Raw genomic sequence first — 17,621 nt, 5'->3', positions numbered from 1 at the left:
TTTTAAATTTATTGTTTACTTAGGATTCAATATAATTTGTGTGTGTTCGATTTAGCTCAACTGCCGTAATTTCAAGTAAACAAGACAAACAAAAAAGTTTTTTTCTTTTCAATAAATGTGCCAAAGGCAACAATTGTGGGGTGCGTGTTCTTAATAGCTTATAGTAAAGTCATCCTTAATGCACCAAAGTTCAAAGAACATACTGATTGAACAAACCTACCATTTATATAATTTTTCACGATCTAAGAAAGTGATTAGTCTTCAGTTAATATTTCTGGAAATCTTCCATCGACTCAAATCGGGCCCCTTTCAAAGCAGATCTTTTTCTAACCTTTCTAACCTTATTTAATAGCCAGACCTCGTATACCTGATTATGTATGGTTCCAAAACGCCTTTGTCTGCCTGTTCTTTTCGAGCCATGAAATGTGTGTTAGAAGGTTCAATAGTTTTTTTCAAAATATCCACCTAACAGCTCAAATGTTTGCACGTTGAAGCAAAAATGGTAGTTGAGAATGTTTACTTAGAATTAGTAGAGCGAGGCCACGAGAAATAATTTTCATTAAAACAGACTTTAGCTTTAACAAGCATCCCCGATAGCACAATTTGGAAAATTTTGAATAATCCGATAGCTTTAAAAAAAAAAACAAGTAAAGACAATTGTGTACCAAAGTGTATTGATTTCTTTCAAGAAGACTTGAATTGCAGAACCAAAAGTGCCAACGTTATTGGCACTTTCACGAAGACTGTTCAAAGAATAATAAGAATAACTGTCCCACTAGAACTCTGTAGTGCACTCTATGTCGTTTGGAGTTTTTATTCAATAGTCACAAAAGTCTGGAAAAGAACGAATTGATAGTTTAATGATATTAGGATATTGTGATAGGCGTAGAAGTCAACAAGAAACGTATATAATCTATAATAATTTATAACCTAACCGAATCCCATAACAAGATCTACTGTCAGTAAATTGGTAAAAAATTTTAACGAAACTGGTTCAGTAAAAGATTTATCCAAATTAGGGTGCACAAAAACTTGATCATCTGAAAACAAATCTTTAGATGTTTGTGTTCTGTTGAAAGACGATCCACACTTAAGTACTAGACAAATATCCAGGGAACTTGATATTTCGCAAACATCCGTAATGAAAATGTGATAATAAATTCCATCCATACAAAGTAACGTTGGTTCAAATGACGATTTTGATAGACGTGAAGAGTTTGCAGACCTAATGTTGGAAAAATGTTACAATCAAAACGATCAAAATTTTTTAAATAATGTCATGTTTTGCGATGAGGCCTCTTTTTGTATTAATGGGAACGTTGTAGATTGTAGATAATGGTCACGTAACAATTCTCGTTGGATGCGTGAATCCCACACCCAATATCTGGAATAATTGGTCCCTTTTTCATTGAGGGTAACTCAAATGGTCCGACGTATTTAGATTTATTGGAAAATAGTATTATTCCTGAGTTGTCTCGGATATTTTCAAATTCAAGTAAGTATTTTCAATTACATATAAAAAAAAACTTCATTATTAGATATTTTCAGACAATAACAATATCCTAAACGACAATATTTGGGTACAACAAAATGGTGCCCCACCTCACTATGCGTGTGTGGGGAGGCATTATCTACCTAAATAATGTGTTTCTCAGAAGATGGATTGGGAGGCGTGGTTTTATCGAATGACCCCCGCGATCACCCGACATGAATTCTTTAGACTATTTTCCGTAGGGTCACTTAAAAAATACCGTTCATAAAACAAAACCTGCCAATATTCAGGAATTAAAAGATAGGATTACCACAGAGATAAGAAGAATTAATCAGTCAGGGATGTTGTAAAATTTCAAAAATCGCAGGGCTTGTTGAATTGAAGTAGATGGTCAACATTTAAAGATTTGTCTTCAGTTGGTGTAGGTTTTCTGCGCCATGATTTGAATAAATATTTTAATATACCAGTTTTGTTAAACTTTTTACTAATTTACTGATACTAGACCTTTGTACAAGATTTGTATTACCATATAAATTATTAAAGAATATTCAAATTCAACGAGTTTATTCAATCGTAGCCATCTAAATGTATAATATTTATTGCAACTTTGGTGAAGATACTGTAAATGTTGCTATGACTACGAAATTATGGCAGTTAGTTATAGAAAATATTACATGAAAAATAATCAGTACTTCTTAAGGAGTTCTAAAAACACAAAATATATAGGATAATCCATTTGAAATGAAACAAAGTTCATTATTTTTCCGGAAAAAGGAACGATCTGATAACGATGTAGATGTATGTACCACTATAATACCGGCCTAATCACAAGACCCTTGTACATAAAAATTTATAAAAATTGTAGAAGCCGTTGAGGCGTTGCATATATAAAACTCACTCTGTATAGCTAGATCGGAAAACCAAACGATAATCTACCTAGATGGGACTTGGTACGACACCCATGTGGCGCTACGTCTAATAAAGGTAAAATAACTATTCTAGATGCGGGGTCAGAAGGAGGATGGATATCAGAATGTGTGTTTATATCAGCCAATATTTCGGATTCCATCCAAGATTATCATTACGATATATACAAATAGAAGATTCTTTGTGCGAATGTCACATATATTTCTAGGAAAATTATAATGTTCAACAATTGTTAGATACTGTAAAAAGTTATAAGTTTTCGAAGGAAAACGTTTGTAGCAAAATTTTAAAAAAAGCATTTCGCGAAGTAATTCGGCTTCCACTATATTATTGTATGTTTAATACGATTAAGTTGATATGGCATAAAGTCTTATGTTCGTGTTCACAATAATACATCTACTTTAAACAGTAGTGTGATCGAGTAGACAAAGATGAAAGTTAAAAATGTAACCGCTGAAAACTGGAGAAACTGTATTCAATATGTGAAAAAAATTGAGAACTCACGTATATGTATGTGCACAAATATAGATAGTTTAGAACCACTAAAAAACTTATTTTATTGATTTGTAAGATTTAAGATTAAAATTCAAGAGTCCAGACATATTCAAATTTCAAACTCAAGAATGTAAACCAAAAATTTCCTGTTTTAAAATCATTAAATTTACAAAATTGGTATTTTTCTACAAACTATAAGGAAAATGCCAGGTGATATGATACAATAGTGTGACCCTGTACAATACCCCCCAACAAATGATTATAAATTTACGACTTTTGGGTTTTATCGAATTTTATATAGGTTTCAGTGGTAAAGACACTCTTGTAGATTTTGGAAAATATTATACCTATATAGTGGTTTTTTACTTGTTCAAAATCGAATTTTAATATTGAAAGAAAAAACTTTTTATAAATCCTCATCGAAGATCGGAACTACTTTGTGTCCAATTGCTTTAGATACGTTTCCTTTTAGGTAGAGATATTGAATACTATTATTAAATACATTGCAATGATTGTCCCATTTCAGCAAATTATTAGATCATGATACTGACTGTGAACGGTAAAGAGAAGGGGAATTATCCCTCATGGGAGATAAGTTGAAATAGTTTCCAGCTGTATACAATACAGAACAGTTCAAAAACTTTGCTGGTGTATGGTATGAATGTAAAAATTGTAGAGTAATTGAAGTATGCGAGTTAAAAAATTTAATATCATAGTTATAGTTCATTACTGAACATTTCAACAACTTGTGTTTTTTAACATTTATCCAGAAGTTAATGTGGCGCCACCTTTATTTAACACATTTCGACGGATACTTTTCGTGCACAAAGATTGTTCTCCTTCTCTATTACCTCCATATTACTGACAAAATAAATAATTTTAAGTGTTAAATAGAGTACAATGCTTTTCTAATGACATTTGTAGTTATTCAACATACCCTTGTATATCTACTAGCCTCCTATTGTTAATTCTATGTATATAACAAACTGTACTTTATTATTATTGGTGAAATGAATATCAATGTTGCCAAGTCTTTTGTTGTAAATTCAAATTACATACAGTAGAATAATTATTTAATCCAAATATATTAATTATGAAATAATTTGACAATTAATAAATTTTATTTTTTTCACACACAAAAAAAGATTTTTTAATATAAGCAGCAATTTTTTAAAATTAGATACATATTTCAATATATACGTTCGACTGGTATAGTTCTTCCAATATCGATTTCAGAAGACAATTATGCGAGAAACCAATATTTCATAAATACGCACGGCACTCATACCAAATTAAGAAATTAAAAATAATGTTTACTCCCCGTATAAAATTCGGTAAACATTTAACAAACCGTCAGTCCACGTGGACTCATCATCACCACTGTTTACCAATGAAAACATCGAATCGTAAACATAATTGCATTTCTATTGGCCATAGCTGTCGTACAACATTTCTTCGAAATATTCCTGCCAGGCAAACTGCGATAAGCAGTGGCGTCGCTTGGTTAGATTCATTTAGTTCATAAATTTCTTCAAATAAATAGAAATATGACGTTCTTTAGACCATGGGCGAATGAAGATAATGAAATTGCACAGTGTAGTGAGAATAAAGACAGGTATGAATTTAATAATAAAGATTTAGATATACAAACTTTTCAAACAATCAGCAAGTTATTTTAAATATACTCGAATGTTTAAAAAAGGAAAATATTTAGCAATATGATTATGCAATCATAATAAGAATTGCTGAATTGAGTAAATAAATTTTCCATTTATTGAGTAGTCACGGAAAGAGTTGCTGTCGATCACAGAACCGAAAAACACGTAAATAAAAACTGAAATCAGTTGACAAAGCTACTCAAGATTTTATAAGTAGGACAATTTATAGTTTATATAAGGATACAGGGTTGCGACATTAGAAGTAATACAGCAAAAGGTAGCAGATTATCCAGAATACAATTATTTCAGTTTAGAAACATGGTGTCAACTTTTGTCAGCATATGGTTTATAACACAAAAAAATGAATAAACGGGAGGCAATAACCGAATCGTCAATGGCGACAAGATTATTATATAAAAGACTACCGAAGTTTCAATAGACACATAATTTATCTAGATGAAAAGTGGTTTGACACTCACGATGTAGTAAATTTCGGTTGGGTTGACAATAGTAAAAATTGCTGTTTGAATGGGTCAAATTCTAAAGGGAGACAAATTACAAAGACGGTTTCGTGCCTAATGCTTTATTAATATCTGCTAAAAATATTAAAATCTGTGCAACCGTTTATCATGAAGATATGCCAGCAGAATTATTTGAAAAGTGGTTTAATGAACAGCTTTTACCTAACATTCCACCACTATCAGTAATCGTTATGGACAACGCATCCTACCACTCGTGGCAACTCCTTAAGATACCAAATAGTAGTAGTAACAAAGTTCAAATTTTAGCATTTATGTCTGAAAAAAATATTCCTATCCCTGTCAGCGATCGTAAAAAAGGCCCAACAAACAAAGAATTGCTTTACTGTTATTAAATGTCTGAAGTTAGAGAGAATTTATTATATAGACAAGCTGTGCACAGAATACGGTCATAATCTTCTCAGACTATCTCCTTACTATTCAACCATATAGTGTTAATGTGGGCAAATGTAAAATCAGAATGACGAAAATGTAATCAGATTGAGTGAAGAGGTTGTAGAGCTCATAGAGAAAGTTCTAGCATCAGACCACCAAGAGCTTTGAACAAACTGTGCGGAACATGTTATCAAAGAAGAAGATGAGTATGTGGTATAACCCTCTTTGCAACCCTTCATAATTCAATCAAATTATGTCTAGTTGAGTCGATTCTGGCTACCATTATTATATATAAATACAATTTGGAATTGAATTTTTCTTTTATTTTGTTTTATTTGTAAAGAATTTATTTTCCTTTATTTTTTGCTTTGAAATTTCGTTTTCCAGAAAAAAACGAATGGGGTACAAAAAGGGCTCAGTTCACGTCTGGTACTCTGTTTAAACCAAACGCCCTTACAGGCAGGTACATTTTACTCGTTTATTTAAGTTTTATAATTTAATATTCAGTTGTAGCAAGTTAACGAGGTATAATGATTTTTTTTCTAAGTTCTAAGTAGAACTACAATTAAGTGCATCTGTCTAAATAATGATTGGATTGCCTTTTAACGAATGCTAAATTTATAAAATGAGTTATATCTACGCCTATGGCAGATCAAACAATTGCCGGCAAGGGTTTTTATAACCTGCAATTGATATTAGAAGAACTATAAAGAGAAATGTAATTAGTAGGGTCTAAACTTTCTGCCAAGAACATAAAATAAAACACTTTGTAACTCAGTAACAGAATATTTTCAAGGATCAATAAGGAGTTAAATTTTTCAGTTTTCAAAATTCCAAAAGTTAAATGATTAGGAATTCTCGAATAATTCATTCATATTATTATAACTATTACTACTACTAATTTTTCATTAAGAAATCTTTTTTTTCCGTGCCAAGATATATCTACATTGAAACCTCATATTTCTTTACACGTATATTTACTTGTTTGTCTTTTTTTATACATATCTTTTTCTCAAAGTCCATTTACAGCCAATAAAATCGTAGATGATAGTATTCACTTAGTCATCATTACTCCAAGCTCGTTTGTAATAAAATTTTTTTAAACCTATATCACAATTTGTTAACCTATCACCTATCATAATTATGATCGTCGGCTACGATAGCAGCAGCCTCTTGTTGATTGTTTTCTTTTCTCTCGTCGGTTTCTATACCGTGAAGAATTTCGTGACAAAGGGGACATCTATCTTGAACGTACAACCACTTCCTTAAGCAAACACCATGGAAAAAGTGTCTACATTTGGTAATTTTAGCGCTTTGCATCTCCTGATAGCATATAGCGCATACGTCATCTAATAACCTTAACTGTTCTTTGTTGGCCTCGGGAAGAGATTCTATTTTGTTTACAGCGGTTCTACGCTTCATAAACACGGACCAACCAGATTTAGCATCGCACCAAATATTGAAATAAGCATGTATACACATCATGGCAGCTCTTATTGCGCTACCGCTTTCAAACATCAATATCCAAGCACCATTAAAGAATAAAAATATGCCGAAACAAAACTCAACAGTATTTCCGAAGGCTCTTATATAATAAATATAGTCATCTAATTTTTCCCAGAAGGTTTCTCTTCTGGCATCAAGTAGGAATAAAGAGTAGATCGCTAGGGATACAAAAACCTTGACTATGACTTCTATGCTAAAAGCTGTTACCGCCAACAACCACGTAGACGGTTCTTGGGTTTTCCACAAAAAGTACATCAGTATAATAGGTAACATGACCAATACTCCACATACCAATAGAGCATGCAGGTGCTTCTTCAGGGAAGGGTTATGAGAAGCGCTTAAACTCATCAACAAAGGATTTACTACGTTGTGAGTGAAATGTAATAGAGCTGTAAATAGCAAACAAAAGTTTCTGCATAACCTCACAAAACGTATTTCGGGTTCTAAACCAGTCAAACCAGTTTGCAATGCTAATATATAAAAGACTATAGCAGATACCGTTCCAAAATTTTTATCATTCTCATCGTCCGTGAGAAGAATCCATTGAAAGAATTTTCCAATGTAATTACATATGTATGACACAATACTAGTGATACCTAGTACTGCGGTGAGAGTGTCACAACCTGTTACCATAAGGTACTTCATCAATCTGAAGTAAGGGGAGTTTTCATCTTCAATTTCCCAGTAACCTGATAAGAAAAATATCCCAGTGTGCTCCAAAACTCTGAGCATCCAAAAAGTTCTCAAAACTTCTGGCACGTTTAACCTCAACCATTCAGATTCCACCAGAGCAGACATTCCAAAATTAGCAACGAAAATTTTAGCTTGCAGGTAGCCTGTGTAAATTGATTGAATTATTTGTATAATAGAGGTACATAAAACGAATTTAACTAGGGCTAACGGTATTAGGGCCGCTATGAAAGGTATGTGGTTTAATAGGAATGGAGGCGTGGGCAATACAACTAATACAGAAGGAATCAGAAAGGCTACCGGTAGGATTTTTTGCAGCCATGGATTTCGAGGCCCCAAGTGTATGTTGGTAAAAATGATTGCTAGTAGGAATTGAAAGAAATAATTTTGAACTACGTTAAATAAATAAACTTTGTGTTGCAGCAACTGTTCGAGGTTAAGTGACAGAACGTTGATTATGTTGAGAGTGCCGTTTCCGAAGGTTTCAATATCTAAAGCTGAATTAACGGTGTTGACGTTCGTCCAGTAGGAGATGATGACTAGGCCAACTGATATAAGGTACATGTAGACTACCATCAGGTGTTTCGTACTTAGAATAAACATACATATTGCTATTATGCAACCTGAAATAATATAACACTGTTAATACTTCTTCAATTATTTTGTAAATAATAAATTGACAATAACGGGAGAGGTGCTTTAGTAAAAAAACTATTACTGACGTCACCAGTAAAAATTAATCGGCCTGCATCGTAGATTTTTCTTTTACAGAATAGTAAATTAAAAATCCACCTTCCCTTCAATTCATTCATTCGTAAATATTTAGCAGGAGGCTCCAGCCCACAATTATTCCAAAAAAATTATTTTTTGCACACTTTTTTGAGTGTTGAATAAGACTACTTTTAGTCTTCATCAAAATATGATATTGACACTGATAATTCGCTTATTTATATTAATCAATAGATCAACTACATCGTGAATAATTAAGAAACAAAACAGAAACTACACATAAAATATTTCTCCTAACCATATGTACAAGGATTTTCCCAACAATTATTTTATTATTTAATTATTTCAATAAATATGATATAAGTTATAAAGGACTTAATACATTATCCAAATATTTCACTAAGCTAAACTCTATTGTATTTATTGTGACGCTGTCTACATAGGGCAAACATCTCAGTATTTAGAAAATAGACTAAAAAGTCATCAATACGAAAAAAATGAAATAAAACTGCATTAACGAACCATGAAATATATAAAAAAACATAAATTCAATTATAAAGATTCAAAAATTCTTGGAACGAAATCTAATAAAGTAAAAAGAGAATTTTTAGAAACGGTCCACGATAAAGCTATAAATGATAAAAGAGACCTAAATAATTTAACTAAAATTTATAGCTCTATTTTGTAAATTCTAATAAAACTACAAATAATTGAATTGATAAATGCTACATACTTATGAGATGAAAAACTGAGGAAAAAGTAAATATCTATTTTGATTTCATTTTTATTTTGATATTCAATAAGCAAATCAGTGTCAATATCATATTTTAATAAAGCCTTAAAGTAGTCCAAACGTCAAAATTTTTATCTGTCTTTCAAGAACTATAAAAAAACTAATATTATAACAGAAGAGACCTTAAATCAACTCGTGTTAATTACACTATTACTGCCCAACCAATTTGGCTGAAAATTAATGGGGAGGTAGCTTAGAACCAGAAGAAGAACATAATGTATAACTCAAAAACGGCCGAACCGATTTGACTCAAAATTGGTGGGGAGGTATATTAGAACAAAGCGAAGACAAAGGATACTTTTTATACCATTTCCGTAGGACGTGACAAGCAAAGTAGAACGGTCAATTCTGAATGGTACACCAGCTTTTGTTTGCCAAAACTGTTCGAAAAAATGAGGGAAACCAATTGCAGAAGACGAATCTATCTCCACCACATTTGACACTCGATGATTTCTTCTTATTCTCGCAGATCAAAAATAAAATGCGAGGTCAACGTTTTTGTACACTTTAAGAAGCGGTTGATGGGTTTAAATAACATGTTTGGAAGGTACCTCATCAGAAATGGAAAAAGTGCTTCGACAATTGGTTCTTAACAGAGAATGTTTTGATAAAGAATAAAGCCACATCCATTTATAAATATTTATTTTCATTTATTTATCTCAAAACTTGAGTAGCAACCTTCATATAAACCTAACCTATTCTAGGACCATTGAATCATTATTATTGATAGTCAAAGACAGACAGTGTCATGATGAGAAATATATGCCTCCCTCAGCCTTGGAGTACTAGAAACCAACCCTTAAGGCGTGAAAACAATTTGGAAAAAGTTTGGGTTGGAGCCACACTTTTGAATATTCACCTTTTTAGTTTACTATATTTTAAGCTAATAGTGAATGAATGCATTATTATATAAATGTACTGTACAATATTCTACAAGTGGAGTTGCTTAATTGATAGGACATTCTTTATAATAAAATATATAAAATAGCTATGTTTCAAAGAAACCAAGTCAAAATATAATTCTTTTCATATTGTCATATATTGAATGTAGATTAAAACTAGTTTTCACCTTATTCTTTATAAAAATGTTCTTTTTTCATCGACCTATTATAAGTACCTCTCCAGTAAGAAATAAAAAACTGGTTTCAAGTATGATACACATTTTTAGCATTTTTACTAAACTCCAATCTACACTGCTTTGCAAAGAAACTCTTAATCAAAAATGAAGATTTTAAATTATAGGAATAGGAAATCATAAAGAAATATTTTAAATATAATTTTTCTCTAATCTTGTACTTTGTGAGATATAGGGATGATGAGGATAAATACAGATTTACTTAAGATACCCTGTATCTCGAGTTATAACATTTGTTTTTTAACTCAATAATGTTTTTTCAAAATAAGACAAACTCTTCAAAATAGACTTATAAAACATTCCACACCTTGTACTATATTTTATTAAACAATAAGAAATAACAATTCCAAATATATGAAATGATACTAGAGCAGTGGTCAGCAAACTTTTTAACCAAAGTGCCAAAAACGAATATTATAATAATTTGAAACAGAAATGGGAGCCAAATCTACTTCTTTAGTAAACTTTCATTACACAATAGAAGTAGTACATTAAATTTCATATTTATTAATACAAACAATGTGCTTGGATCTTCTTACAAAGTTTGAGTAAATCAGATTTGTATGTTGACGTTCTCAGTTTACTCTTGATAATGTTAATACTTGAAAAAGATTGTATCACATATATATGTAGAACCAAAAAAGGAAAGAACAGCAAACCCAAGCTTTTTCAGCTGATTTTAAGTATCAAGAATACTATTCCGAGTGTTGGAAATGATCATGTCTTCCTTCTCCAGGTCATTCAAAGCAGACCACTTATTAAATGAGATCACTTCTTCAATATTTTTAAGTCAACATAAAGACTTTGAAGCGCCATATCTATCATATTGTTTTTTTGAATCCAGCAATTATATTTTGAAAAAATCAATTTCAATTTCAAAAGGCAGAAAATTTTAACTCGGTTATTGTAGCATTAAGATGATTTTTAACAAATGCTAACCTCATTTTTAAAATGTTGCCCTTTCAAAATACTGGGCAAAAATAATTCCATAGCTTTACAAATCCCCTATGGAAATGTTTGATACAATTGTGAACAAGTATCTCATAATTAATGTTTTCTTTAAAAATAACAACCAACCCTTTCCTTACATTGGTCATACTTTGGGCCATATTTATTGAAATCGCAATAATTTTATCGAGGTCAATATGATATTTTTTTAAAAATATTGTGTCTTCTGTGAATATTTGAACCAGAGTTACACTTAAAGACCTACATGCAGCTCTAGAGGCACACTTTGCCGACCACTGAACTAGAGAGGTTGTTTAATTGAACTTCTTTCCCCAGTAACTTGGCTTTATGTTCTATAAATGTTTTTAAAGGTTATAAAGAACTTTCAAGAATGTTTAAGCACCTCCCATTATCTATAAAAACAATAGATGACAGAAGAGGAGGGAAGTATTTCATGAAATTTAATAAAAGTTAAGTTTAAGTTAAAAATAGTTTTGATAGATTTATAGCTATTTCTAAAAATTAATTTGATTAGTGTTGAACACTGTGACTTTGAGTCATAAACAACAATTACATTCATTTTGTTGTTTTAATTAATATAAAAGATCATCCAATTGAAAAATTATGAAATCAGAATTAAATTGAAAAATCATGGAATCAGATTCAAATTTTGATGTAATTATTAAATATACAATTAAATATTAAAGTGTAGTTAAGTGAATAAGGATGAAACAAACATACTAAAATCAAGGGCAAATGGAAAAATTTTAAATTAGTGTTCAGAACAACAGGAAAGTATATTGAAATGAAAGATAATTATGGATGAAAAAAAAATTTTAAATATCTTACAAAAATTAAAAATATTCAAATGAACATATAAAAATAAAAAAATATATTTGAAAACATTACAGATTTTATTTGTTATAATTCTTGTTTTAATTACAAGCCCCTTTGTATGTATATATAATTAAAAGATATATTAAGAACAGTTGTTGAAAGTGGCCTTAGCTACTATTTAACAATGCAGAGTAAGCATATATCTATTTTAATTTTTAAACTATAGAAAGTGTGAAAAAATAAACACTATTTGGGGTAATTTAAAATACATATCTCAAATTGTGGAAACAATCCAACATACTTGTATAAGTACACATTTACTACATGTAGTAGTAGTATGAAATATGAGCATTAAACTTCAATATGGACAATAATAACAATAAGGAAAAGTGATAAATACAAAAAAATATAAGTATTGATACACTGGTTGTAAGATTGAATTGAAATATTGAATCTTTTCCATGTATTTGACTAACCTTAGCAACAAATACTGTATTTAGGAGCAAAATTGTGAATTATTTTATATAAGCATATACTCAATTTTTCATTATATAGTTTGGTATCTGTACAATATAAATACTTTAATGTATAACCCTACATTGCCAAATGAATACACACCTGATTCAATGTCAACAAAATTTAGTGGGTGTCAAATAGTAACAACTGCATGTTTATACAATTATTCATGTAGACGAAAAAATGTATGATAGGTAATGTAATGAAGATTATTTCGAAGTAGTAAATTAATAAGAGGTATACTAACCTAATGTGCTGATTACCAATCTAATTACGGTCATTATAATAAACCTGTACACCAAAGGATCATAAGGGTCACTATTCGTTGTAACATTACTAAATTCCTTTTCAATTTTAGCATATTTTTCCTCGATATTTGATAAGTCATGTTGTGACAACTCTGTTATACCAAAAAGTCCAATTTTTAGTATTTCATCTATAACAAATAATGGTGGCACTCTTAAAATAACTTCCACAAATCCTAGAACTCTTCCACGGAACGACATTTCATTTCAATGCAAGCACCAAAAATTTATTTTTTTAAACGTTAAAGTGTATTTTTATTATGAGGCTGCAAATTGACAAACGTCATTGACGTTAAAAATGACAGAAACTGAACCTCAGCGCTGCGTTTGTAAACTAAGTGACAGAACTCACAGCCAATCAAAAATTCAGTGATAACATCTAATTCTAATGAATAGAAATATTTTAAAAAGACATTTAAAAAGTAAATACTTAAATCGAAAAAATTCTTTCTTCTGAAAAGACAATTTTTATGACCTTGTGCAAAAACATAATTAATTATGTATGAGGTAAAAACATTAGCCCGTATATTTTCTGTTCCATTACTATGCATATTTGGTAAAATAAAATAATAATGAATGATTTATACTATGCAAATAACTAAATGTGTGAGTTTTTAAATATAATAGATATATTATAATATAATAGATATTTTAGAAATGTGAATTATGTAAAACGCCATCTAGTATGAGGAAACCTAACTTTTATTTTAAAGATATTAATTTCGAGCTGTAAACTGTAAAACCTAAAAAATGAGGAAATAAATTTTCCAACTTGTTTTTATATAGTCTTACTAGATAACGCAGCATATGCGTTTAGTAATATTTCTCTTACCATGTTGAAAATATCTAATCCTTTATACCATGAAAAACACAAAAAATTGCTATTGGAATATATCATGGTAAGTCTCTCAGATTTTTGAATGCCTTAACCTTCAAGTAAGATTGATTCATGTTGGTGATTAAAATTAATTACAGTATTTATTCACAACTTGGCCGTACCTGCCCCATACATGTTAATAATTAATCTACATTTGTTGATCTAATTACTAATACATGATTACCAATTTACTGAGTTATAAACTGTCATTCTTAACAATATAAGAAGGTTAAGTAGTTTTTCGAACTAGAATCAAGGTTTGGTGAAAAATTTTCTAATTTGGTTTTAAAAAGTACACATCAATTTTATTTTCACTAGACAAAATAATTGCACGGTGATAGATCAGACAATTATGGAGGATGGTTGATTCCACACATCTTTTTTTTTTTTTTAAATTCGTTCGATTTTGAGAGTCTCACGGTTTGAAACTAAATATATATGAACAATTTTTCTTCAAATAAAAGAAAATCTATATGATTGAATACTGATAATTCTTGATATTTGAAATACAGTTGCTAACTTGGTTATATGTAGACACTGAAAATTTGGTGTCACCGGACTCTTTTCTTATACATTTTAATTCTCTGTAATATCCATTATACGAGGTGTGATTGAAAATTACAGTGAATTCCTTTTTTCAAATAAAGTAAAGAGGTAACATGAAATTTGCATTAATTCTCTTAAAAGTCTTGCCTATGGCCAGTAATATCCTATTCAAACGAGAGACCCGTTAATGGAAGCAATTGTGCTAGGATTCTTCAGTATTTTTGTGAAAACCACCTCTTTTAGCATGTTTTGTATTTAGAAAAAGCCAGAACTCGCACACTGTTGAGTCTGGGAGGATGTGGGCAGACAGAAGCATTCTTGGATCTTCTATAAGAAGAACGTTGTCGAATAATGCCACACGAATTCATCAAGATTCAACCAAAACGTCATATAGATGTGTAAACAGCTTCTTGCTTTATCTAAAGATGATCGTTAGACGCAATTTTACTTGCAATTAAAAATGGATATGTCTAAAAACCCAGACATGGCAAAAGATCAGTGGTCAGACAAAGGAATATACATGTATTTTTGAAATATTTTTAATTCACTCCTTAGAGCTATAACTCAATAAAAAATATATATTTTTCAAAAAAGTCGAAATAATTTTTATAATACGATTTTAGGTATAGGTTAAATTTAGTTTCTCCATATTTATTTACTTCAAGTGTGACAGTTATTTTATAGGTTATAAGTTTAAAAACTCTATTAGAAGGAAACCGGATAGAGTTTAGAGATATAAGAAACAAGAACTAAATGTTTGTATTGTTGCAACGGACATTTTAATAAAGAATGTCAGAAGAATAATCAGAATCTGAAAACGCTTCCGGAACCCAAAAGCAAACAGGATTTTTGTTTGGACCTCAATAAATCCTGAACATGTCATTTGACATCGCAATCAATGAAGAGGCATTCATTAAATTTGAATTTCGCTAGCTTATTTTACACATTTTAATACTTATCTATGCAACAAGTTCAAAAAGTAAGTTTATTGCACGCGAAGTGTCTAACGAGACCGTTATGACGAGTTTGACAGCACGTCGAGTGCAATAAACACTTTTTGTACGAGTTGCATACAATATTTTTTCTACGTTCGTGAAAAAAAATTTTTTTACAGACATTTCTAGAAGTGCAGAGCTGCATTATCCAAATCGTAGTAGTAGTGATCGCGTATGTTTAAGGCTTTACGTTTGTGTTTATAAATTGTAATCATTGGGCATTTTAGAAAAGAAATGCATTTTCTAGTAATTTCGTAATCCAGTAAATAATAAATATTACTGATAATAAAATAAAATTCGCAATTCCTCGAAACGTATTACAATCTCACAGAAAAAGGACTAAATATTTCGATCATTTGAGTGATGAGTGCAATAAAGATCCACTTTTTCCAGTAAATATGATTTCATAGACATAGGTTAGATAATGTCTACGGAAAAAATAATCAACTGAATTTAAATTATATTCATATTCATTATAACCAGAACCCATCGCAAAGAGCAGTCGATTCGAGCAGAAAGTCTTGTGTGTATGGTTGAATTATGAAGTTTTTTTGTGCATCGGAATCACGTCAGATGGTTGAGCTATCAGGATAAATCGACAGATGATGTGAATATATTAGGTTTTATCGGAGAAATATCCAGGTTTAATAAACCGAAAGCGGGTTCTTTTACAACAAGATAATGCTAAACCACATACTGCGAAAGTTACGTGAAATAAAATCGAGTAATTTAATGGTTTTGAACTCCTACTAAATCCCTGGGAAAATTTTTGCCAGGAACAAAATTAGAAATCAAAGAAGATATTGAAAATGCAGTGCGACAATTATTTGCATCTAAGCCCTAAGAATGGTATGACCAAAGCCACAAAGAGCTTGCTGAACGTTGGGTTGAAACCATAGAATATGATGGGCTTTAAAACGAATACTAAGGCTCTCTTTTTGTGTGATGATTTAACAAAGTGAAATGAACCGACATTATTTATAAGACACCCTAGATATGATAGTTATTTTCAAGTAAAGTTTGCGGTCAAAATTTCACAACTCTTAAACTTCCGAATCGAAAATTTTTTAAACAAAACTGAAGTTATTATATATTATAAGATTTATAATATATAAATTAGATTTTGATAAGTTTTGAAAAATTAAATACTTGATCATGGGTTAACCATAATTTTTGATTTTTATTTCATAAATCAAAGATTAATATAGGTAACAGAAACTGCCGTGGAAAAAGTTAACATTAATATGTTGGAATTATTACTTTGTTGAGTAAAAGGTATTCTAATAACCCAATGAATTGTTTGGCGTCTGATTATGAATTTTTTTACAACAAAAAGCATTCATTATTAAAAGAAAAAACCAAAGCTTATGATGAAACTTTTGTACTTTAGTTGCTTTACGTTCAATAAGTGAAGATCATACAGAAATCGAAAAACAATTACAAAAAAAAATACATTTACATATAATTTATAAAGAAATAATTTATGAGTAAAAAGTCAAAATTTGTCATAAAAATGTGACGAAGCAAGGCGATTGCAGTTCTGTTTGTCTTTAGGGGAGCCAATTTTCGAAAATAGATATCTTTATATCTAATAATTTTTTATGACCAAATTACTTTTACAACAAATGATGTTCCATCTTGCCAAAATTGTTGATATTGGAGCGTAGCCAATCAAAATTACGTAAATAATGCAAGAATGATTATTTCTTTATATTATTGAAGGAACGTTAATCAACGTACTTATAATTTATAATAAAAATTGAATATTATATTTGACAATTTATTTCGATATTTGCTCTATGGGCCTCTGTGTTGATTCTAGACAACTTTTTCCAATAACTTTTTTACATATTTGCCACATAAAAGACAATTTACTCAATAGGTCAAATTTGAAAAAAAAGCTGATTGAGTCAGTTGACGATCCTAAGATCTTATAATATGAGGGTTGCCTTTTTACAATCGAACAATAGGTGGGGTTATTAAGTTGTGGCACCACGGTATTTGTGGTTGGTTGACGTTTGTTATATCGAAGCCAGTGGTAATTTAGAAATTGACTAAGTTGTTGATAATGAACGTTTAATAGAAGAACGTTTTTATAGAAATGAAAATCACCCGTGAAGACTTACATTGGATAATTTTCTATCATTTTAAAAGGCCTCAACAAAAATGCATAGAAACGTTTGGTGCAGCTTTTGGTGATGAACCACCATCAGAGTAGTTTGTTTACATTTGCTTTGCAGAATTTCCTCATGGTCGTG

At 30.4% G+C, this 17,621-nt stretch overlaps 1 protein-coding gene across 1 annotated transcript; it reads right to left on the bottom strand.

Annotated features, from left to right (window-relative positions):
- Positions 1–6,446: 6,446 nt before the first annotated feature.
- On the bottom strand, positions 6,447–13,345 carry LOC130900616 (protein TRC8 homolog). Its single transcript, XM_057811332.1, has 2 exons — positions 12,888–13,345; positions 6,447–8,305 (listed from the first exon to the last, which is right to left on the bottom strand). Exons 1-2 carry the CDS (start codon positions 13,144–13,146, stop codon positions 6,615–6,617), a joined length of 1,950 nt encoding a protein of 649 aa, XP_057667315.1. The 5' UTR covers positions 13,147–13,345; the 3' UTR covers positions 6,447–6,614.
- Positions 13,346–17,621: the final 4,276 nt, after the last annotated feature.

Source organism: Diorhabda carinulata, chromosome X (assembly GCF_026250575.1).
Source record: "Diorhabda carinulata isolate Delta chromosome X, icDioCari1.1, whole genome shotgun sequence".
NCBI lineage: Eukaryota > Metazoa > Arthropoda > Insecta > Coleoptera > Chrysomelidae > Diorhabda > Diorhabda carinulata.
The sequence above is the reverse complement of the archived record's forward strand: the minus strand, read 5'-3'. Positions and strand labels throughout refer to the sequence as shown.